The sequence below is a fragment of the Marmota monax genome, unplaced genomic scaffold (assembly GCF_021218885.2).
Source record: "Marmota monax isolate L192 unplaced genomic scaffold, Marmota_monax_Labrador192_F-V1.1 WCK01_AAM20220418_F8-fsc00170, whole genome shotgun sequence".
Classification (NCBI taxonomy): domain Eukaryota; kingdom Metazoa; phylum Chordata; class Mammalia; order Rodentia; family Sciuridae; genus Marmota; species Marmota monax.
Genome location: NW_026692395.1, coordinates 1,082,860 through 1,106,171, shown reverse-complemented (window position 1 = coordinate 1,106,171; position 23,312 = coordinate 1,082,860). Strand labels below are relative to the sequence as shown.

The following is a 23,312-nucleotide window of genomic DNA, read 5'->3' as shown; positions in this document are numbered from 1 at the left end:
TATTGTATTTTTGCTTATTTTAAAAATTTGTTTTGTTTTTGGTGCTGGGGATTGAACCCAGGGCCTTGTGCATGCAAGGCAAGCACTCTACCTACTGAACTATATACTTAGCTCTCTAATTTGGTTTTAAGATCTCTTACAAGAGTGGTTATAAACTCTGGCCCTCTAGTGAGGGGGGTCTGGGGAATATTGTGGTGGATGTTTACAGTGTGCCTTTCCTGGGATTTTTCTTTATGCTGGTGGATGGCTTAATGCCAGTCCTGGTGTTTGTGCTGTGACCAGGTGACCCTCTTAGAGGAAACTTTATACTGCAGATTCCCTTTAGTTCTTATCTGTCCTATGTCCAGTTTATTTCTGCTAAGATAGTCACTCTTAGGAGAGTGGGAAAGTAGTAATGTTCAAGTATCTCAGTTGATACAGAAAGGACAACTTGACAAAACCCACAAAATATCAGAAGTGGTTTACTACTTACAGACCCCAGAGAGGAGTGCAGCATGCCTCTCAGGAAGGGATGAGCCATCTATGATGCAACATGCTCAACTAGGATGAGGGGTAAAATAAAGAGGGAATAAACTGTGAGCTGAAGCCTTTACTAGGGTCTAGTACATCACCTAAGTGGGTTTTCTTCAGGAGAGTTCTAAGTAGGGGGTTTAAAGTAAGTAGGCATGGTTCCCCGCAGTCACACTGTAACAGAGAGGTGGTCATTGTGGCATATGTGCAGTCTGTGTAGGGTGTGGAGGTTGTATCTAGCTGTCCCACAGGGAGTGGTCACTAGCAGGTGGTTGTATAAGGTAGATATCTGAATTGACTACTTTGAAGAACCTGGAGGAGGTGGAAAACTGGAAACAGCATCAAAGGTGCTTGTGATTAGAGTAGTTCCACCTTATATTTAAAATGGTGCCTCTTGTGTCAGTTTCCCCTTTGCTGAATTTGCATGGTACCTGATCTCCTGGAGGGAGAAGGAGTTCTTGGCCAGCAGGGATGAAGAGCTTTTCCAGGCTGAGTGATTGCTATATGGGGATTCCCCCGTCAGTGCTTTCTGACTCCTAGAAAGTCTCTGTGGCTCAGTGGAGAACAAGACTACTTTCCATCCTGCTTATTGTCAGCACAGTTCCCAGTTCCTGACTAATCTTCTTTGCTGGTGTTCCAGGCTTGTCTGGTATTGTTAGAGGGACCCTTGTTGATTTGGGGGCAGGCTGAGACCACCTAGGCTGCTTTCTGTTGCTAGGTTATGAGTTTAGAGAGACATCATCTGTGTGGCTCTCTGTTGTTGGGTTGTAAGATGCTCTGCTATTATTTTTTAACCTTTATTTTATTTATTTTTATGTGGTGCTGAGGATTGAACCCAGTACCTCAAACGTGCTAGGTGAGTACTCTGCCACTGGGCCATAACCCTGACCCCCTCTACTATTATTTTTAAGTCCTCAGGACCCTAATCAGAGTTCTTGCCTTTTTCCTCCTTTCAGGATCCTCTTTTGGTCATCTCTTGTGTTAATTCCAGGGCTTCCAGTTGTACTTAGTGGGGAAGAACAGGGACAGAGGAGTCTATGCCATTATTGGTATCTAATATCTTTAAAAAAATTGTTTTTGTGGTACTGGGGATCAAACCTAGGCCCTCACACATGCTAGGCCAGCACTGTACCACTGAGCTGTATCCCCAGCCCTTTTTCTTTCTTTTGAAACAAAGTAAGCATGTAATATACAGATTGCCAGTTTTTGGTTTTCACTTATTGTGATGATTTACAAATACTTTTTTTTTAAAGAGGGAGAGAGAGAGAGAGGGAGAGAGAGAGAGAGAGAGAGAGAGAGAGAGAGAGAGAGAGAGAGAGAATTTTAATATTTATGTTTTAGTTATCGGCAGACACAACATCTTTGTATGTGGTGCTGAGGATCGAACCCAGGACGCACGCATGCCAGGCGAGCGCGCTACCGCTTGAGCCACATCCCAGCCCTACAAATACTTCTTGAATGAGTAACTAAAGTGATTTTTTTTCACATCAGATTAGAAAACTACCATTTTCTTCCCTAATCCAAAAATCTGAACTCTGAAAATGTTCTAGAATGTAAAACTTTTTTGAGTGCAACATTGTTGCCACAAATGGAAAATTCCACACCTGACCTCATTTGCAGTCAAAATGCAGATGAACTAACATTATTATTTAAAATCACCTTCAGGCTGGTATATAAGGTATTTATGAAACATAAATATTTCATGGTTAAACTAGGGTCCTGTCCCCAAGATATCATTTCAAATATTCCAAAATCTGAAAAAAAATCTAAAATCTGAAGCACTTCTTGTCATAAGCATTTTGGAGAAGGGTATTCAGCCTGTATTAGTCATTTCAGGCTGCCATAACAGAATATGACAGGCTGGATGGCTTAACCAGTGAAACTTATTTTCTCACAGTTCTAAAGGCTGGAAGTCTAAGATCAAGGTGCCAGCAAGGTTGTTCTCTGGTGAAGACTTTCTCCTTGCCTTGCTAATGGCTGGCATTAACATGTGAAGACATGACCTTTAGTTTGTGTATTTACCTAGAAAGTGGGAGGGGGAAATTGCTGGCTTCTGGGGACTCTTCCTCTTCTTTTTAAGGACACTAGTCCTATTGGATTAGGGTCCTACTCTTATAAGATCTCACTTAATTTTAATTACCTTTAAAGGCCCTGTCAGTACCTTGGGGATTAAGGCTTCAATATATGAATTAGGAGGACATTTAGCCTATAACAATTAATATTCAATATGTACCTTAATTTTGTGTTACTTCCAATTTTATCCTATCCAGAAAGTTAGGAAGTGAATGAATATTTGTAATGCTTATATTCTTTTTTTAATATTTATTTTTTTTAGTTTTAGGTGGACACTATATCTTTATTTTATTTTTATATGGTGCTGAGGATCAAACCCAGTGCCTCATGCATGCTAGGTGAGCACTCTACTACCGAGCCACAACCCCAGCCCCATAATGCCTGTATTCTTTTAAAAAAAAATATTTATTTTTTAGTTTTAAGGAGACACAGTATCTTTATTTTGCATTTTATATGGTGCTGAGGAATGAACTCAGTGCCTCAAGCATGCTAAGTGAGTGCTCTACCCCTGAGCCACAACCCCAGCCCCATAATGCCTGTATTCTTGAGGGGACATTCCTGTAGGACAGATTTCTATAACTGACATTTCTGAAATAATGATATTGTTTTAATTTTAGTGATATATGGTAATTATGCAGAATAGTGGGTTTCATTATAGCATATTCATACATACACATAACATACTTTGATCAGTTTCATTCCACAGCACCTCCCCTTGCCCTCCCTTTCTCATTCCCCTGGTCCTCTTCCTCTATGCTACTGTTCTCCCTTCTATGTTTATGAACTCCATTTCCTGCTTTTTTCTTTCTATCTTAGATAAAACATATAACCTTTGACTTTCATTTGCGGAAAACAGAATTGAAGAGCATCATTTTCAGTGAAATAACCAGACTAAAAAATATTTTAATTTTTGAGGAATTGCCAAATTCCCTTCTAAAAATGTTAACAAGGTCACCTTCTCATCGAGAGTGCAACAGAATATCAGTGTCTGAATATAGTCAGCCTTTGGTATGCATGGATTTCATATCTGTGGATTCAACAAACCATAGATAGATGACTGGTTTCAATATGTTGAAAATTTCCCATCAATATCTAAGGGAAACCTACAGGGGATGGGGGTTTTAAGCTTTGATGTAATAGTTACAATGAATTGGAGTCACTTAAATGACAGTGCCTCAGTGCTCTGTGCATGCTTAGAAGTTGGAAAGTTTCTTAAGCTGGTTATACCCAATTCTTTTAATTTAAGAAGGTAGTATCTGACTGTGAGGGAAGTGAGTTTATGGACAGTGTTTCTGTTATCTAAGGTGGAATGAATTTTCATCACTTAAGATGGAATGAGCCTTGTTATCCCTCTTCCCCCCCCCCCCCCCCCCCCCCGCTCACATCTACCTACCTACCTACCTACTCTAACAGATTTATGTAGAGAATTTGGAAGTTTTTCATTTTGTGTCTTCAAGAAGAATTTTTTTTTTAAAAAATATTTATTTTTTAGTTATAGGTGGGTACAATATCTTTATTTTATTTTTATGTGGTGGTGAGGATCAAACCCAGTGCCTCACACATGCAAAGCAAGTGCTCTACCTCTGAGCCACAACCCAGCCCAGAAGAATTTTTATAGTGTTCGGATTGTCTGCTCCTTGATGGTTTAATAAAATTTCCATGTGAAACTTTTAGAGATTAGTTCTTTGATTACTTTGTATGTAATCAGAGCTGCTTAAGCTTACTGTCTTTGCTGGGGTAAGTTGTGTTCAGTTATAACAGAAATTATTACAGAAATTATTCATTTCTGTTACTAATTTCTTGTTTCATCACACTGTTATGGGAAGAGAAGGGCAAATAAAAGTGCCACAAAGCCTTTTTACCATCTTCAAATTGCGTTTTTCTTTATTCCATCTTTGCTTGGTTACTACAAATCTTTGGCTGTTTTCCAGAGTTCTGGCAAAGATGATTCTGATAGTTTCTTTTTGTTTTTATATTTCCGTGAGAGGATGAGAGCTTGAAGCTGCTTAGCCTCCCTGTGCTCTCATTGTGGAGTGAATTTTTTGTCACCTGGATTTTTTGGTTTTGTTGCACTGGGGACAGAACTCTGGGCCTCACACATGCTAGTCTAGTGCTCTGTTACTAAGCTGCACCCCAGTCCCAGTCACCTGAAATGTTTTCTCATTTTCCTTTGTTCTTAAAGAAGCTTTGAATTGATGCAGACTGTTTCGTCTATTTGTTCTGAGGACAGGTTTAGGGGTTGAGGTTGCTTGAGATTTTTAGTTCAAGAGCACTTACGTTTTCACAGTGAGATGGAGTGCAGCACCCCCAATGGATGACTTTTTCTTTTGGCATGTGGAGAGGGATTGTGTGTGGTTTGATTTTGTTTTAGCCATTTTTTGTCTTACATGATCCTAAATTTCCCTCTCTCTCTTTTTTTTTTAGATCACCACCCAATCTCGGAATAATATTTCCTTATTCCTTTTTATCCTTTTCTCCCTTAGATGCATGCTCTGTGACTGCCTCCTTGGGTCCCATCTACCTTTCCTGTAGCTGGTACTCTCATATCTCTGGCCAGCTTTTCTGCATTTTCCTACTTACAGTGGATTTTCTCTAAGCACTATTTCAGCTCACCCTTAGTCTCTCCATTCCCTTCCTCTGTTCCATTTCGTTCAGATCCTCCTCACACTACAGGAATGGTTTGATACTTGTTTTTCTGATTTTTTTTTTTTTTTTTTTTTTTACTTATAGGCAATGAAAACTCTGTAGTAGTCTCTATTTTGTAACTATAAGTTATACTGAAGGTACTGATTATGTGTGGTTTTATATAGTCTTTGGGTTGATTTATATAGTCTTTTGAAGGATATATAGAGAGATTTGGATTTATACAGAGGTGTTATTCTAGATTACCTGGAGGCTCCTTATTTTTAAAATTAAAAAATTAAGGTATGACTTATGTATAATAAAATGAGCCCTTTTAAAAAGTATACAGTTCTATGAATTTTTAAAAACTCATAGTTATGTTACCAACACCATCAGTGGTAGACTGAAGACAGAAGAGTTCTGTCACCTCCCAATGTATCATCTTTGTAGTCAGCCCCTTCCTGCACCCTGTCTCCTAGTCAATAATGTATTTCCATTCTGCACTTTCGCTTTTACCCCATATATAAATGGAATCATTCAAAGTGTCATTTTGAGTTTGGCTTCTTTGATGTAGCAGAATACATTGAGGTTCATCCATGTTGTTGACTGTTATTAGTTCTTTTGTGTGTTTGTGTGTGGTACTGAAGATTGAACCCAGGAGCGCTCTACCACTGAGCTATGTCCCCAGCCCTTTTTATTTTGGGCAGGGTTTTGCTAAGCTGCCCAGACTGGCCTCAAACATGGGATCCTCCTGCCTCAGCCTCCTGAGGTGCTGGGATTACAGGTGTGTACCACCATGCCTGGTAGTTCTTTCATTTTTATTGCTGAGTAATATTACATTGTGTGTAATCCAGGTTGTTTATCCATTGGTTGAAGAACATTTAGGTTATTTCCATGTTTTGGTGATTAAAAATAAAAAATATAGCTGCTAGGGGCTAGCAGGTATAGCTCAGTGGTAGAGCACTTGCCTAGCATGCACAAGGCCCTGAGTTCAATATCTCTCTCTCTCTCTCTCTCTCTCTCTCTCTCTCTATATATATATATATATATATATATATATATATATACACACACACACACACACACACACACACACACGTATATATACACATACATGTGTACATATGTATGTTCCTTTATAGGGTTTGAGATTTATATAGTTTTCATTTCACCCAGGTAAATATACCTGGGAGTGGGATTGCCAGATTATGTAGTAGTACACGCTTAACTTCATGAACAACTGGAAAACCATTTCCAAAGGGGCTATGCCATTTTACATTCCTGCCAGTAGAAGTCTGGTTGCTCCATATCCTTACCAGCCCTATGTATTGTTATCCCCCACATTATAATAAGTGTACAGTGGTGTATCATGGTTGTTTTAATTTGCAGTTCCCTTATGATTAATGGTGTTGAGAAAATTTTTATGTATTTATTTGCTAACTATATTTCTTCTTTGGTGAGGCATCTAGCTTTTGCTTCACTTTTTAGGTTTTTCCCCATTTTATTGGTGCATTATGATTATTCATAATGGTGGGATTCATTGTGTCATATTTATACATGCAAATAATATAATTTGATAAATTCTCCAGTAACGCCCCTCCTCACTTTTTAAAAAAAATATTTATTTTTTAGTTGTAGTTGGACACAATACCTTTATTTTGTTTACTTATTTTTATGTGTGCTGAGGATCAAACCTAGGGCCTCGCATGTGCTAGGTGAGTGTGCCACTGCTGAGCCACAACCCCAGCCCTCCCCTCACGTTTTGATAGTTCTTGTTTGTATTCTCAATACAAGTTCTTTGCCAGATGTTTGATCTATAAATAATTTCTTTCATTCTCTGACTTTTCAATCTCTTTAACAATGTCTTTTGAATTTTGGTGTCACATCTAAGAAATTTTTGGCTAACTAAAGGTTCAAAAGAATTTCTCTTGTATTTTCTTCTAAGAAATATTATAGGTTTAGATTTTACATTTACATCTATAATGCACTTTGAGTTAATTTTATGTTGGAGTTATTGAGGTTTTTAAAGACTATCTGGGGGTTGGGATTGTGGCTCAGTGGTAGAGCACTCGCCTCGCATGTGTGAGATCTGGGTTCAATCCTCAGTACCACATAAAAGTAAATAAGTGAAATAAAGGTATTATGTCCAACTACAACTCAAAAATAAACATTTTTTTTAAAAAGAAGAATATCCGGTTGTTTCAGAATAATTTGTTGACATAGAAACTCCCATTTTCCCATTGATTTGCCTCTTTTTGTTGAAAATATTTTTTGTATTTGATGCTGGGGATTGAACCCAGGACCTCACACATGCTAGACAAAATGCTCTACCACTGAGTCACATTCCCAGCTCTATTAAAAGCAGTTCTTTTAAAAAATATTTTTAGTTGTAGATGGACACAATACCTTTATTTATTTATATTTTTATATGGTGCTGAGGATTGAACCCAGGGCCAGTGTTCTACCACTAAGCCACAACCCCAACCCTGCAAATAATTCTTACAAATAAAGATATAAAGTGCATATAAAGTGCACAGTTTTTAAGTATACAGTTGGATGTATTATCACAAGCATGAAAACACACTCTGTAGCTACCACCTAGGCTAAAATGTAGAAAGAACATAATTAGGACCTCAGCACCCTTCTCATTCCCTTCTCTAAATTTTTGCCATATGTAGAAGTAATTATTATCCTCACTGCTAACATCATGGATTAACTAGCCTAGCTTGTTCTCTTACAATTTATAAATAGAAATATGGAGTATATTCGGGGCTTCTTTTTCTCATTAGTATATTTATTATATTTATCTGTGTTGGATATGTGCAGGAAGGTCCTCTGGGTGGCCTTGGACTAGTTTTCACCTCTTTGTTATTTGTAGTTCTTTTTTTTTCCCCTTGTACTGGGAATTGAACCCAGGGGTACTTAACCACTGAGTTGCATCCCCAGCCTTTCATATTTTTTGAAGCAGGGTCTCACTAAATTGCTGAGGCTGACCTCCAACTTGCAGTTATCCTGTCTCAGCCTCCTGAGCCGCTGGGATTATAGGTGTGCACCACCACACTGACTCTTATTTATATTTCTTAAGAATAACTGTAGAATGTGCTGGGAATGTAATATCTGAGATAAGTGGGGAGCTAGCCAGAATAACCTGAACCCTGATCCAGTCCCCTCCTAGAAACAGGATGTCTTTCAATGGTTCATTTGCCCCTAACATATAAAACACAGGACTGGCTGTTTTCTGAGGTCAGTTCACTATGGTGCAAGTGAGGCATATTCAGAAAACTTTATCTGCCCTGATCAACTTTCCTGACACTTGGGGTACCAACTCACAATGAATCCTAGGATTCTGTTGTCCCTTGATGCCTATCTAAAGAATAATCCCACTCCATATAACTTGTGTGAATGGTTGCACATGATTCAAATTGGTAACAAGTGGACAGTGAACCTGCATTACAACAAGCAGGTGTAGTTCATTACTTTTGGTCACCATACAGCATTTCATTGAATGATTGTGCCACAGTTTACTCATTCTACTGGTAATGGACATTTGGATTTTTTCCATGAATTAGTATTAGAAGCAGTGCTTCTTTGAGTATCCCTGGACTTGTTTCCTAGAGCACATGTGCATAATTTTTTGTGAGTACCTAGGGAAGGAGCTTCTGGGTCATAGTGTATACAAATCATTAACTTTAGTAAATCATGCCATGTATTTTTCAAGTGATTATACCAGGTTACATTCCTACTAATGGGACCTGAGAATTCCCATTTCAGTGCAACATTATGGTGCATTAGTCTGCTTAATTATACCTTTTCTGGCAAGTACATACAGGTGTCTCAGTGTAGCTTAAATTTTCATTTCCCGAGTGCTAATAAGATTGAATACATTGCAATGTATCTGAGTGCCAAGGACAAGTACATTTTCTTCTGTTCATAGGTCACTTGGTTCTCATTTTTAAGGAAGTACCTATTCACTTCTCTTGTCCACTGTTTTGTGTTGTGTATTTCTTACAGATAGGACAGTGGTTGTTCTCTTCATGAATATTGCAGGTGATCTCCCTTAATGGCTTGCCTTTTCACTGTTACCCTTTCAATCTTGTAACACTCCAAGTCTCTCCTTTTATGAGTGCTTTTCATGTCTTGATTTAGAATTTGTCACCTAGACTTATGAACATATTTTCTATATTATTGTTTTATTTTGCTGAATCCAGTCTGATGTTGCCCCCAAAGAGGCAGCATGTGCTGGGATGTGGCTCAGTAGCAGAGTGCTTGCTTAGCATGTGCAAGGAAGGGGGTTCAATGTTCAGCACCACAAAAAAAAAAGGCAGCAGGGGAATTCCTACAAGGGGAGTGCCCCAATTGTCTTGCTATGGGGCCTGTTGGGATTGTCATGAAAGAAGCACTAAAAAGCCAGATGATCATTCCTGAGCATCTATTAAAACTTACAGAGTGGGCTTCAGCATCATGACAATGAGAGACAGGGATGTCCTACCTAGCTAGATTTGTCTGCAGTGAGGGGGACATGAGGATTTAAGGATTTGGGCAACCACCTAAACCAGTTTATCAGTGCCTGGGAATGTTCAAGGCACCAGTTTGGGCTCAAACCTGCAGGGAAATACCTACAGCTGTCTGGGTCACAAAGTAGTCAAGACACAGAAAGGGGAGGGGTGATTAGGTGACCCTACAGTTATTTTATGGACACTTTATTGTGTCACTTTTTACATTAGATTTATAGTTTACCTGCAGGTGATCTGCATGTATTAGGGGATAAATTTCATTTTCCCCCATATAGACATCTAATAATCCATTTACATTTATTGAAAGGATCATACTCTCCGGCTGGGGTTGTTGTTCAGAGGTAGAGTGCTCAGCTAGCATACGTGAGGCCCTGGGTTCCATCCTTAGCACCACATAAAAATAAAATAAAGGTGTTGTGTCCACTTACAATTAAAAAAAATTAAATATTAAAAAAAGAAAAGATCATACTCTCTCCATTGTTTTGCTATGCCAAATGTCATAAGTCAGCTGTCTATACATGTTTGGATTCTTTTTTTTTTCCCACTAGACTGTCTATCCTTGTGCTAATATTGCATCATCTTAAATACTCTATTGCCAGATGTGGTGGTGCATGCCTGTAATCTCAGTGGCTCAGGAGGCTGAGGCAGGAGGATCTCAAGTTCACAGCCAGCCTCAGCAACTTAGCAAGGCCTTAACCAACTTAATGAGACTATATCTCAAAATAAAGAAAAGGGGCTGGGGATGTAGCTCAGTGGTTAAGCTACATTCCTGGTGCCAAATCCCTAGTACAAAAACAAACAAAAAAGCCCTCTATTTCTTAATGGAATATTTTTTCTCTCATGATTTGTGATTTTCATACAAAGTATTTCACTAACTTGATATGAAGTAGATATTGTGTATTGTCATCATGAGGACTGGGGAACCCAATTAGAAGTTCTCCTGTGTTCTATCCTTATTACCTGGTGGTCAGCATTTTAGAATAAAAGGAATGTGCCATTACAGGGACTAGTGACATTTGAGGATGTGGCTGTGGATTTCACCCAGGAGGAGTGGCAGTACCTGAACTCTCTGCAGAGGACCTTATACCGAGATGTGATGCTAGAGACCTACAGCAACCTGGTCTCCGTGGGTAAGAATGGCTTCCTCAGGTAATTTTGCTGTTTATGATTACTGCATTAAATGGAGGATATTTTGTTTCTCAATTTCCCACTTTTCTTTCCTGAAAAGGTATTTGAGAACTAAAAATCCAAGTTAAATGGTTTGACATTACCATTGTATCAAACAACAGGTTCCCTTGTGCTGTCACCAAACTGAAACTTCTTTTGCCTTGGCTCTGAAGAATTATACCAAGAAGCTATCTGTTATTTGTCATTAACAGGGCAACAGGTTTGTAAACCAGACCTCATCCTCAAGTTGGAGGTGGAAGAGCTATGCCCAGCAGAAGACAGAATTCCAATTTGGAGCTTTCCAGGTAAATAGGATTGACTCAGACTCTGAGCACGAGGCCCTAGCCTATAAATTCCTGTGAAAGGGCTTCCAAGAATGTCCTAGGATAATATTGTGACCATTTGATGCTGTTGGATGGGGATAGGAACACCACAGATACAAGATTGATAGCCCTAACCCTGTTCCCACATGCCACATTGCTCTTGTTAAGTTGATACTCCCCAGCAAGTTTCTGCACATTCCTTTTATATGTAAGTGTCTTTTAAATGCTGTCACTCCCTGGCACTACCTTTTCTATGATTCTCACCCATCACTGACTTATCTGCCAGGCCCACATTAGTCACAGGCCTGGATACTAATGCTAATTCCATATTGGATTCTCCAGTTCATACTTCTTGTTTGACTTAGGTATTTCCTGTCAGACTTGATATCCTAAAATATCTTGATTTTTTTTGTGGTATTTAGGGTTTGAACCAAGGGCCTTGTGCATGCTAGATAAGTGCTTTAACTGAGCTCCTTGATTATCTGTTTGTTAAAATAATAAGATATAATTCACTATTACAAAATTTAGCCTTTTCAAATGTTCAGTGGTTTTTAGTATATTCAGAATTGTGCAACCATCACTAGTAATGCTAGAACATTTTCATTGTCTCCAAAAAAAACCCCCTATTCTTTCTTTTTTCATGTGTGGTACATGGGGATTGAACCCCAGGGCCTTGTGCATGTGAGGCAAGCACTCTACCAACTGAGCTATATCCTCAGCCCATGAAACCCCTATTCTTAACACTCACTCTCCATTCCCTCTTTTCCCCATTTGCTGGTAACCACTAATCTACTTTCTGCCTCTATGGTTCTGCCTACTCTGGATATTTCATATAAATGCAATCATATAAAATATGGCCTTTTATGTCTGGTTTCTTTCATGTGACCTGTTTTTAAGGTTCATTCACATTACAGCATGAACCAGCACTTTATTTTTTACACAAGAATAATATTCCATTGTATGTATGGACCACATTATTTATTCATTTGTTGAACATTTTTGTGGTTTCTACTTTTTGGCTATTATGAAAAATGCTTATAACATTTATTTGCACTTTTTTTTTTTGTGGTGACGTATGTTCTCATTTGAGCAGATACATAGCAATGGAACTGTTGTACCCTGTGATAATTGTATGTTTTCTCAAAACTTTTGCCCATTAGCTTTAATATTCACTGATGATTCTTGCCTGAAGCAGTTATTAATGTTTATTTTTTTCACTATTACCATCCATTACTGTCATTATTCATTTTTGTGTTCCAACTGTGCTCAGTTTGGCTAGCAGAATTCTTTTCAGGGTAGTTCCCCTGTCCTTTCCCCATGTCCCTATCATTCTTGGAGCACTTGCTTACATTCTAGCACAAATACACATTCTACATCACCTTTCTGTTTTAGACCTGGAATCAGCAACTTCTGCAAGGATCTTTTGTTCCTCTTAATGGGATTGGTACTTAAAAATCAGCACCGGGAGCTGGGTATGCTTATAGTTACTCATTCTCTTACCTATAGATTCCCCTTCATCTCTTTTTCCATTTGTTGTTATAAGCAACTAGGTGATTTGTCCTTTAGTATTATGGATTCTGGATTTTTCTGTTAAATACCCCATGGTGGTATTTGACATAATCTACTCTCCCCAGTTATTCCTTTAAGTTGGTAGATCTAGAAGCTGGATCATATTTGGAATATTTAAAAATTTCTGCTAGGAGGCATGTTATGCATGGTTATCTGTAACTACCAGTTATTGGTGATTACTGCTCAGACCCATTAGTTCATTAATGACTGCAAAATGGTGATGTTTTCATTCTGTCATTTTCTTGATGGAATGCTTATATAGAGAATTTGCCCTGCATATATTATTTGGATACCACGAGCTATATATTATACAGAAAAGATGGGCTAAGTGACTTTTTTAAGTTTGAAATGAGTTGATTTTATAGCTTAATTCAAAGGTAAACAATAATTTGCCCTTTTTAATGTATCATTCTCAGACTTAAGGATTTAAATATTTTTATTTCTTAATCAATTGCCTTATTATCCTTATTAGGAGTCAAAACTATCCTGTATTTGGCTGGTAGAAACTCTTTCAACTTGGCCCCCAAGCCTTTGGTATTGTCCTTCCTTTCTGGTGCTACAAGTTCATGGCTCATTCTGTATATTCCCTGTCTCTGATTTGGAATTGACCATTTCCTCTAGGGAGCCCTGGATCTTTTTAGTTTTTAATACCACAGCATGGATGTTAGGGAATCATTTCTAGGCCTTTTCACTGACAGAGTTAAGAACTATTTATAAGTTTTTTTAAAAGAAAAAAATACCTCATGTATTCAAAATGATACTTCCAAATGAAATTCTGGACTTAAGTTTTTAATTTATTCATTTTATATCTGATGGTTAATATTGTAGTATTAGTCTGAGACTATTGTATGTGTATACTGAGTCAAATTAATTCATGTTGATGCACTGAGAATCAAGACATTTCTGTCTGGTCTTTAGGAAAGGCAGACAAAAAGGATGATTACTGTTATTAGGAATTATTGTATATTGTTTTTCTTTAAGATTCTATAAAACATTTTAAAATATTTACTTAGTTCCAAGGTCAAATCTAGAAAACACAATATATTCAGAGTAGTCTAGCTTCTTTCTTCATCTTACGTCCTCCCTTCCTCCTTCCATTTCCTTTAGTGAAATTTAAAGGTTTATCCTTCCATAATTTTTAACAATATGAGCATATATTAATATATATTCATATTCATTTCTTTCCTTAAAAAATGGTAGCATACTGGGCTGGGGATGTGGCTCAAGCGGTAGCGCGCTCGCCTGGCATATGTGCAGCCTGGGTTCGATTCTCAGCACCACATACAAAGAAAGATGTTGTGTCTGCTGAAAACTAAAAAATAAATATTAAAAAAATTTTTTTTCTCTCTCTCTCTCTTTAAAAATATGGTAGCATACTATGCAGTTTTGTCTACCTTCTTTTTCACACATTCAAGAACATGATAAATATATAAAGATACTCCTTATTTCTTTTTATAGTAATGTAATGGCTCTTTATAATCACAACAGTTGTCAGGCTAATTTTTTTTTTTTTTGTACCAGAGATTGAACTCAAGGCCACTCGACCACTGATCCCAAGCCCTGTTTTCTATTTTATTTAGAGACAGGGTCTCACTGAGTTGCTTAGTGCCTTGCTTTTGCTGAGGCTGGCTTTGAACTTGGGATCCTCCTGCCTCAGCCCCCCAGCTGCTGGGATTACAGGCATGTGCCACTGTGCCCGGCTGGAGTAAAACTTTTAAAACAGTTCCTTTGTGCAGTGCAAGATTTCACATGTAATTGGATCCTCCCAGTATTCATTTGAGTATGTACTGTTACAATTTGTAATAGGTGGAAAAGTGATAGAAATAGATTAGGTCACTTGCCTAAGGCCACTCATTAAGTGAAAGTCTGAGCTAGGATTTGTTCATTGACTAGAGAGCTTATTACTATCAGGGATAAGAAGCGAGGCTTAACATGCAGAATTAAGTTGGCAGGAAAATAGGCCAGCTCTCAAGGAAGTTAGAGGAGACTTCCCATCTCAAATCTCCATGTTCAGAAAGCTCAAGGGCGAGGGAAGCTCTTATAAGAAGAGGCAAAGAAAAAGGCAGGAAATGTATATAAGCAGATTTAGTTAGCCATAGAACCTGTCAGTCTCAACTTCCTTGGCATCTTTCCTCTGTGGGAGGAAGTTCAGAAGTTAAAACAGTTTGTAGCTGTTTTAACAGTTATTTCAGGGGGCTGTTTCAGCTGGGTGTGGTGGCACATGCCTGCAATCCCAGGTGCTGGAAGCCGAGGTAGGAGGATCAAGAGTTCAAAGCTAGCCTCAGCAACAATAAGGCGCTGAGCAACTCAGTGAGACCCTGTCTCTAAATAAAATACAAAATAGGGCTGGGGATATTGCTCCGTGGTCGAGTGCCCCTGGGTTCAATCCCTAGTACCCTGCCAAAGGGGGAGGCTATTTGAATTCCTGCAGGCAAAGCAAGTTATCAGGAAGTTTCCCTTAATTTCAGAAGGAGTCTATTTCAAATCTCCCATTAAGTTCATCCCCTTAATCTTGAGAGAATTGGGGCTCCATGCCATCTGGCTGGCAGTCCATTGTTGGATTGGTGTGCAAATCACATCAAGGGACTTGAACATAAGGAGTTAGATGCTTATTTCTGAAATAGTCTGAAATATTTAATAGTTCTACTTGGGGGAAGGGCTTTAGTGTTAGCTCACATAAGAGTGTAAGAACTCCCTTTCCATAACCTCCCCCATTTATTTTTGGTAGGGTTTGACAAGTAGCTCCATGTGATCCACCCGCCCCCTGCCACCATCTCTGAACAATTTTCTCTGAAGACATTGTGGATTACTTGCAAAGCATCTTTGTCCCACGCTGCAGGAGCCTTGTCTCATTTGATCTGAGTGGTCTCATGTAGGAGGGGAAATGACAGTTTATGAGTCAGTGTCACAAGACCCCTTTTTGCCAATTTTAAGCAATGGAAGGTTTTTGAAAAGACTAGCTCTTAGGCTGGAAAAATACCAAACATTAATAATCCAGTTTATATAATTTGGACTAATAAACACAATTTCTTTAGTTCTAAAATTTTTATTCAATCGAAGAAAACCAACTTGTCTGTAGAAAAACAAAAGCAGTCCAGTCAGATCTGCACTGAAAAATGCCTATTAGTTAGTCTTTTTTTTTTTAAATTTTTTATTGTGGGTTGTTCAAAACATTACAAATTTCTTGACCTATCATATTCCACACTTTGATTCAAGTGGGTTATGAACTCCCACCTTCACCCCATACACAGATTGCAGAATCACATCAGTTACACATCCATTGATTTACATATTGCCATACTAGTGTCTGTTGTGCTCCGCTGCCTTTCCCATCCTCCCCCCTCCCCCCTCCCCACCTCTCCCCTCCCCTCCCCTCCTCTCTCTCTACCCCCTCCACTGTATAACCCTGAGGGTCTCCTTCCATTACCATGCAATTTCCCTTCTCTCTCCCTTTCCCTCCCACCTCTCATCCCTGTTAAATGTTAATCTTCTTCTCCTGCTCTTCCTCCCTACTCTGATCTTAGTTACTCTCCTTATATCAAAGAAGACATTTGGCATTTGTTTTTTAGGGATTGGCTAGCTTCACTTAGCATAATCTGCTCTAATGCCATCCATTTCCCTGTAAATTCTATGATTTTGTCATTTTTTAATGCAGAGTAATACTCCATTGTGTATAAATGCCACATTTTTTTTATCCATTCCTCTATTGAAGGGCATCTAGGTTGGTTCCACAGTCTTGCTATTGTGAACTGTGCTGCTATGAACATCGATGTAGCAGTGTCCCTGTAGCATGCTCTTTTTAGGTCTTTAGGGAATAGACCAAGAAGGGGAATAGCTGGGTCAAATGGTGGCTCCATTCCCAGCTTTCCAAGAAATCTCCATACTGCTTTCCAAATTGGCTGCACCAATCTGCAGTCCCACCAGCAATGTACAAGTGTACCCTTTTCCCCACATCCTCGCCAGCACTTGTTGTTGTTTGACTTCCTAATGGCTGCCAATCTTACTGGAGTGAGATGGTATCTTAGGGTGGTTTTGATTTGCATTTCTCTGACAGCTAGAGATGTTGAGCATTTTTTCATGTACTTGTTGATTGACTGTATGTCCTCCTCTGAGAAGTGTCTGTTCAGGTCCTTGGCCCATTTGTTGATTGGGTTGTTTGTTCTCTTATTGTCTAATTTTTTTGAGTTCTTTGTATACTCTGGATATTAGGGCTCTATCTGAAGTGTGAGGAGTAAAGATTTGATCCCAGGGTGTAGGCTCCCTATTTACCTCTCTTATTGTTTCTTTTGCTGAGAAAAAACTTTTTAGTTTGAGTAAGTCCCATTTGTTGATTCTAGTTATTAACTTTTGTGCTATGGGTGTCCTATTGAGGAATTTGGAGCCCGACCCCACGGAATGTAGATCGTAGCCAACTATTTCTTCTATCAGACGGCGTGTCTCTGATTTGATATCAAGCTCCTTGATCCATTTTGAATTCACTTTTGTGCATGGCGAGAGAAAGGGATTCAGTTTCATTTTGTTGCATATGGATTTCCAGTTTTCCCAGCACCATTTGTTGAAGATGCTATCCTTCCTCCATTGCATGCTTTTAGCCCCTTTATCAAATATAAGATAGTTGTAGTTTTGTAGATTGGTTTCTGTGTCCTCTATTCTGTACCATTGGTCTACCTGCCTGTTTTGGTACCAGTACCATGCTGTTTTTGTTACTATTGCTCTGTAGTATAGTTTGAAGTCTGGTATCGCTATACCGCCTGATTCACACTTCCTGCTTAGCATTGTTTTTGCTATTCTGGGTCTTTTATTTTTCCATATGAAATTCATGATTGCTTTTTCTATTTCTACAAGAAATGCCGTTGGGATTTTGATTGGCATTGCATTAAACCTATAGAGAACTTTTGGTAATATCGCCATTTTGATGATGTTAGTTCTGCCTATCCATGAACAGGGTATATTTTTCCATCTTCTAAGATCTTCTTCTATTTCTCTCTTTAGGGTTCTGTAGTTTTCATTGTATAAGTCTTTCACCTCTTTTGTTAGGTTGATTCCCAAGTATTTTATTTTTTTTGAAGATATTGTGAATGGAGTGGTTGTCCTCATTTCCATTTCAGAGGATTTGATGCTGATATACAGGAATGCCTTTGATTTATGCGTGTTGATTTTATATCCTGCCACTTTGCTGAATTCATTTATTAGCTCTAATAGTTTCTTTGTAGAGCCTTTTGGGTCTGCTAGGTATAGAATCATATCATCTGCAAATAGTGATAATTTAAGTTCTTCTTTTCCTATTTTTATGCCTTTAATTTCTTTCATCTGTCTAATTGCTCTGGCCAGTGTTTCGAGAACTATGTTGAACAGAAGTGGAGAGAGAGGGCATCCCTGTCTTGTTCCAGATTTTAGAGGGAATGCCTTCAGTTTTTCTCCATTCAGAATGATGCTAGCCTGAGGGTTAGCATAGATTGCTTTTACAATATTGAGGTATGTTCCTGTTATCCCTAGTTTTTCTAGAGTTTTGAACATAAAGGCATGCTGTACTTTGTCGAATGCTTTTTCCGCATCTATCGAGATGATCATATGGTTCTTATTTTTAAGTCTATTGATGTGGTGAATAACATTTATTGATTTCCGTATATTGAACCAGCCTTGCATCCCAGGGATGAATCCTACTTGATCATGGTGTACAATTTTTTTGATATGTTTTTGTATCCGATTCGCCAGAATTTTGTTGAGGATTTTTGCATCTAGGTTCATTATGGATATTGGTCTGTAGTTTTCTTTCTTTGAAGTGTCTTTGTCTGGTTTAGGAATCAGGGTGATGTTGGCCTCATAGAATGAATTTGGAAGTTCTCCCTCTTTTTCTATTTCCTGAAGTAGCTTGAAAAGTATTGGTATTAGTTCTTCTTTAAAGGTTTTGTAAAATTCTGCTGTATACCCATCCGGACCTGGGCTTTTCTTAGTTGGTAGTCTTTTTATGGTTTCTTGTATTTCCTCAATTGATATTGGTCTGTTTAGGTTTTCTATATCATCCTGACTCAATCTCGGCAGATCATATGACTTAAGAAATTTATCTATGCCTTCACTATCTTCTAATTTATTGGAGTATAAGGATTCAAAATAGTTTTTGATTATCTTCTGTATTTCTGAAGTGTCTGTTGTGATATTGCCTTTTTCATCCCGTATGCTAGTAATTTGAGTTCTCTCTCTTCTTCTCTTCGCTAGCATGGCTAAGGGTCTGTCGATTTTGTTTATTTTTTCAAAGAACCAACTTTTAGTTTTGTCAATTTTTTCAATTGTTTCTTTTGTTTCGATTTCATTAATTTCAGCTCTGATTTTAATTATTTCTTGCCTTCTACTTCTTTTGCTGTTGTTTTGCTCTTCTTTTTCAAGGATTTTGAGATGAAGTATGAGATCATTTATTTGTTGGTTTTTTTCTTTTTTTTAAGGAATGAACTCCAAGCAATGAATTTTCCTCTTAGAACTGCTTTCAATGTGTCCCATAGATTCCGATATGTTGTGTCTGTGTTTTCATTTATCTCTAAGAGTTTTTTAATTTCCTCCTTGATGTCTTCTATAACCCATTGATCATTCAGTAACCTATTGTTCATTCTCCAAGTGATGTATGCTTTTTCCTTCCTTCTTTTATCGTTGATTTTCAGTTTCATTCCATTATGATCAGATAAGATGCATGGTATTATCTCTACTCCTTTATATTGCCTAAGAGTTGCCCTGTGACATAATATATGATCTATTTTTGAGAAGGATCCATGTGCTGCTGAGAAAAAAGTGTAACTGCTTGATGTTGGGTGGTATACTCTATATATGTCAATTAGGTCTAGGTTATTAATTGTGTTATTGAGTTCTATAGTTTCCTTATTCAACTTTTGTTTGGAAGATCTGTCCAGTGGTGAGAGAGGTGTGTTGAAGTCTCCCATGATAATGGTATGGTGGTCTATTAGACTCTTGAACTTGAGAAGAGTTTGTTTGACGAACATAGCTGCACCATTGTTTGGGGCATAAATATTTATGATTGTTATGTCTTGTTGGTGTATGGTTCCCTTAAGCAGTATGTAGTGTCCCTCTTTATCCCTTTTGATTAACTTTGGCTTGAAATCTATTTTATTTGATATGAGTATGGACACTCCTGCTTGTTTCCAAAGTCCATATGAGTGATATGATTTTTCCCAACCTTTCACCTTCAGCCTATGTATGTCTTTTCCTATCAAATGCGTCTCCTGTAGGCAGCATATTGTTGGGTCTTGTTTTGTGATCCATTCTACTAGCCTGTGTCTCTTAATTGGTGAGTTTAAGCCATTAACATTTAGGGTTATTATTGAGATATGGGTTGTTCTTCCAGCCATATTTGTTTATTTCTGTTACTAAACATGGTTTGTTTTCCTCTTTGATTATTTTCCCCCCCTTTACTGTCCTACCTCCCACTGTTGGTTTTCATTGTTATTTTCCATTTCCTCTTCCTGTAATGTTTTGGCGAGGATGTTTTGAAGAGATGGTTTTCTAGCTGCGAATTCTTTAAACTTTTGTTTATCGTGGAAGGTTTTAATTTCATCTTCCATCCTGAAACTTAATTTCTCTGGATACACAATTCTTGGTTGGAACCCATTATCTTTCAGTGTTTGAAATATGTTATTCCAGGATCTTCTAGCTTTCAGAGTCTGTGTTGAAAGATCAGCTGTTATCCTGATTGGCTTACCCCTAAATGTAATCTGCTTCCTTTCTCTTGTAGCTTTTAAAATTCTCTCCTTATTCTGTATGTTGGGCATCTTCATTATAATGTGTCTAGGTGTGGATCTCTTATGATTTTGCACATTCGGCGTCCTGTAGGCTTCTAGGATTTGGGATTCTGTCTCATTCTTCAAGTCTGGGAAGTTTTCTCGTATTATTTCATTGAATAGACTACTCATTCCTTTGGTTTGGAGCTCTGTACCTTCCTGTATCCCATTGACTCTTAAGTTTGGTCTCTTAATGTTATCCCATATTTCTTGGATGTTCTGCTCATGGTTTCTTAACAGTCTTGCTGAGCTGTCTATGTTCTTTTCCAGTTGAAATACTTTGTCTTCATTGTCTGATGTTCTATCTTCTAAGTGTTCTTCTCTGCTGGTAGTATTCTCCATTGAGTTTTTAAGTTGCTTTATTGCTTCCTGCATTTCTAGGATTTCTGTTTGTTTGTTTTTTATAACCTCTATCTCCCTGTATAGTTGATCCTTTGCTTCCTGGATTTGTTTGCGTAATTCGTTGTCGAAGTGATCTTTCATTGTCTGATTTTGCTGTTTAATGTCTTCCTTGATACTCCAGATCGTCTGAAGCATGTATATCCTGAATTCTTTATCTGACATTCCATCTGCTGCAGCTGTTACCTCTTCTAAAGTTGCGTTGACCTGCATTGCTTGTGGTCCTTTCTTTCCTTGTCTTTTCATACTGCTTGCGTATCTTTCCTGCAGGTGCGGGCGGCGGCTCTGCTCTCACCTTATTCCAATTGGGGTGTCGTGGCTACCACGCCGGCAGGTCACTGGGCCTGTTCTGGGCGCTGGCGGCGGCTCTGTTCTGCCCCTACTCCAATTGGGGTGACGAGTGTACCACGCCGGCAGGCCACCGGGCCTGATCCGCCGGTCGGTTGCAGGTTTGCCTACCCTGCAGGTGCGGGCGGCGGCTCTACTCTGCCCCTACTCCAAATGGGGTGACGTGTCTGTCGTACCGGCAGGCCACTGGGCCTGTCCCGCTGGTCGGTCGCAGATCTGCCCACCTTTCGGTCACGGGTGGAGGCTCTGCTCTGCCCCTTCTCCAATTGGGTTGTCGTGACTACCCCGCCTGCAGGACGCTGGGCCTGTTCCTGGCACGGGCGGCGACTCTGCTCTGCCCCTACTCCAATTAGGGTGGTGTGTGTACCACGCCGGCAGGCTCCTGGGCCTGATCCGCCGGTCTGTTGCAGGTCTGCCTACCTTGGAGGCGCGGGTGGCGGATCTGCCCTGCCCCTCCTACCACGCCTGTGGACCCCTGGGCCTGATCTGCAGGTTGGTCACAGGTCTGCTCACCCTGCGGGCACGGGTGGCGGTTCCGCTCCGCCCCCACTCCAATTGGGGTCATGTGGCCACCACACCGGCAGGGCCTGATCCGGGCGTGGGAGAAGGATCTGCTCTGCCCCTACTCCAGTTGGGGTGACGTGTGTACCACACTGGCAGGCCACTGGGCCTGACCCGCCAGGCTGTCACAGGTCTGTTTACCTTGCAAGCGTGAACGGCGGCTCTGCCCTGTCCCTCCTACCACGCCCATGTACCACTGGGTCGCGGGTCTGCCCACCTTGCGGGTGCGGGTGGCGGCTCCGCTCTGCCCCCTCTCCCTAGATAGTCTTTTTTATCTAAATAAAGGATAATCATTATCTAGGTAAAGTTTAACATTACATTTCATAACATCTCTAGAATTTAGATACATTCCATAGAGCCCTAGGAATGTTGAACATAGTCTACAAGAATTCATGTCATTATTTCAAAATACATATATGTTTAAATGTTATTTGCAAAATAATTCACAATGTGAACAGTACAACTGAAAAAAATTAAAAGAATCAGAAGTCATACTTACTCTGTATCAAAATATTCAACCTTAAATTTGTTTTAAAATGAAGGATGAATAAAGCAGGATTGCCCCTTATCAACTTTAGAGATCATGGCTCACTATGACTACAGGCAATCTATAAGGTGTTATTAGAGTACTTAGCAAAATAATTTAATTTTATTTATAACTTGTTAAGATATCATGATTTATAACATCCCATCATTATGAAAATACTAGTTCATTTAAACAAGAAGAGACTGGGAGCCAGGCAAAGTGGTGCATGCCTGTAATCTCAGTGGCTCAGGAGGCTGAGGCAGGAGGATGGCAAGTTCAAAGCCAGCTTCAGCAACTTAGTGAGGCCCTAAGCAAATTAGCAAAACTCTGTCTCAAAATAAAAATAATAAAAAGGAATGGGGATGTGGCTCAGTGGTTATGTGCCGCTGGGTTCAATTTCTGGTACGAAAAACAAAACAACAGCAATAACAAAAAACTCAACTAGGAAAAAAAGATTTGATTAAATTCAAATTATTGTAAGACTTATTTTTTTTTTTCTTTTAAGCAATCAGAAATCTAACAAAATCAGCTGAAAACCTTGGAAATTATCCAAGGTTATTTGGATATTTGTTTTTTAAGCCAGTTCTTTGTAAACTTTGCTAAGAGTGGACTATTATTCTAAGAAATACTTGAAGTTCCTCTGGAATTTAAACATTAATCAAGCAAACAAGAAAGTGAACAATATTTTTTTAAAAATTTTCATATCAAATATTCTCATTTGTAACAAAATAGGTGTTCTCTGACCGCTGGTACTATCTAATAGAGTACAAGTTCTCATCTAGTGAACATTACTTTGGAAAAAATAGCAGACATTTTAATCTAATATTCATTTTGTTTTTGTTTTGTTTTGAGTACCAGGAATGAGCCCAGGGGTGCTTAGCCACTAAGCTATATCCCCAGCCCTTTTTACATTTTA

The 23,312-nt window shown here is 38.9% G+C and overlaps 1 protein-coding gene across 10 annotated transcripts in view; it reads left to right on the top strand.

Annotated features, from left to right (window-relative positions):
* Positions 1 to 23,312, top strand: part of LOC124091436 (zinc finger protein 182) — a 50,790-nt gene that overhangs the window by 17,760 nt on the left and 9,718 nt on the right. For 5 of the 10 annotated variants that reach the window (XM_046442456.2, XM_046442455.2, XM_046442451.2 and 2 more), the window contains 2 exons: positions 10,723 to 10,849; positions 11,099 to 11,191. In XM_046442456.2, the coding sequence (XP_046298412.1) occupies positions 10,723 to 10,849; positions 11,099 to 11,191 (220 nt within the window). Of the gene's footprint in view, positions 1 to 1,337; positions 1,367 to 10,706; positions 10,869 to 11,098; positions 11,192 to 23,312 lie in introns of all 10 variants that reach the window. The other 5 variants (XM_058578675.1, XM_058578673.1, XM_058578676.1 and 2 more) reach the window with 4 other exon arrangements.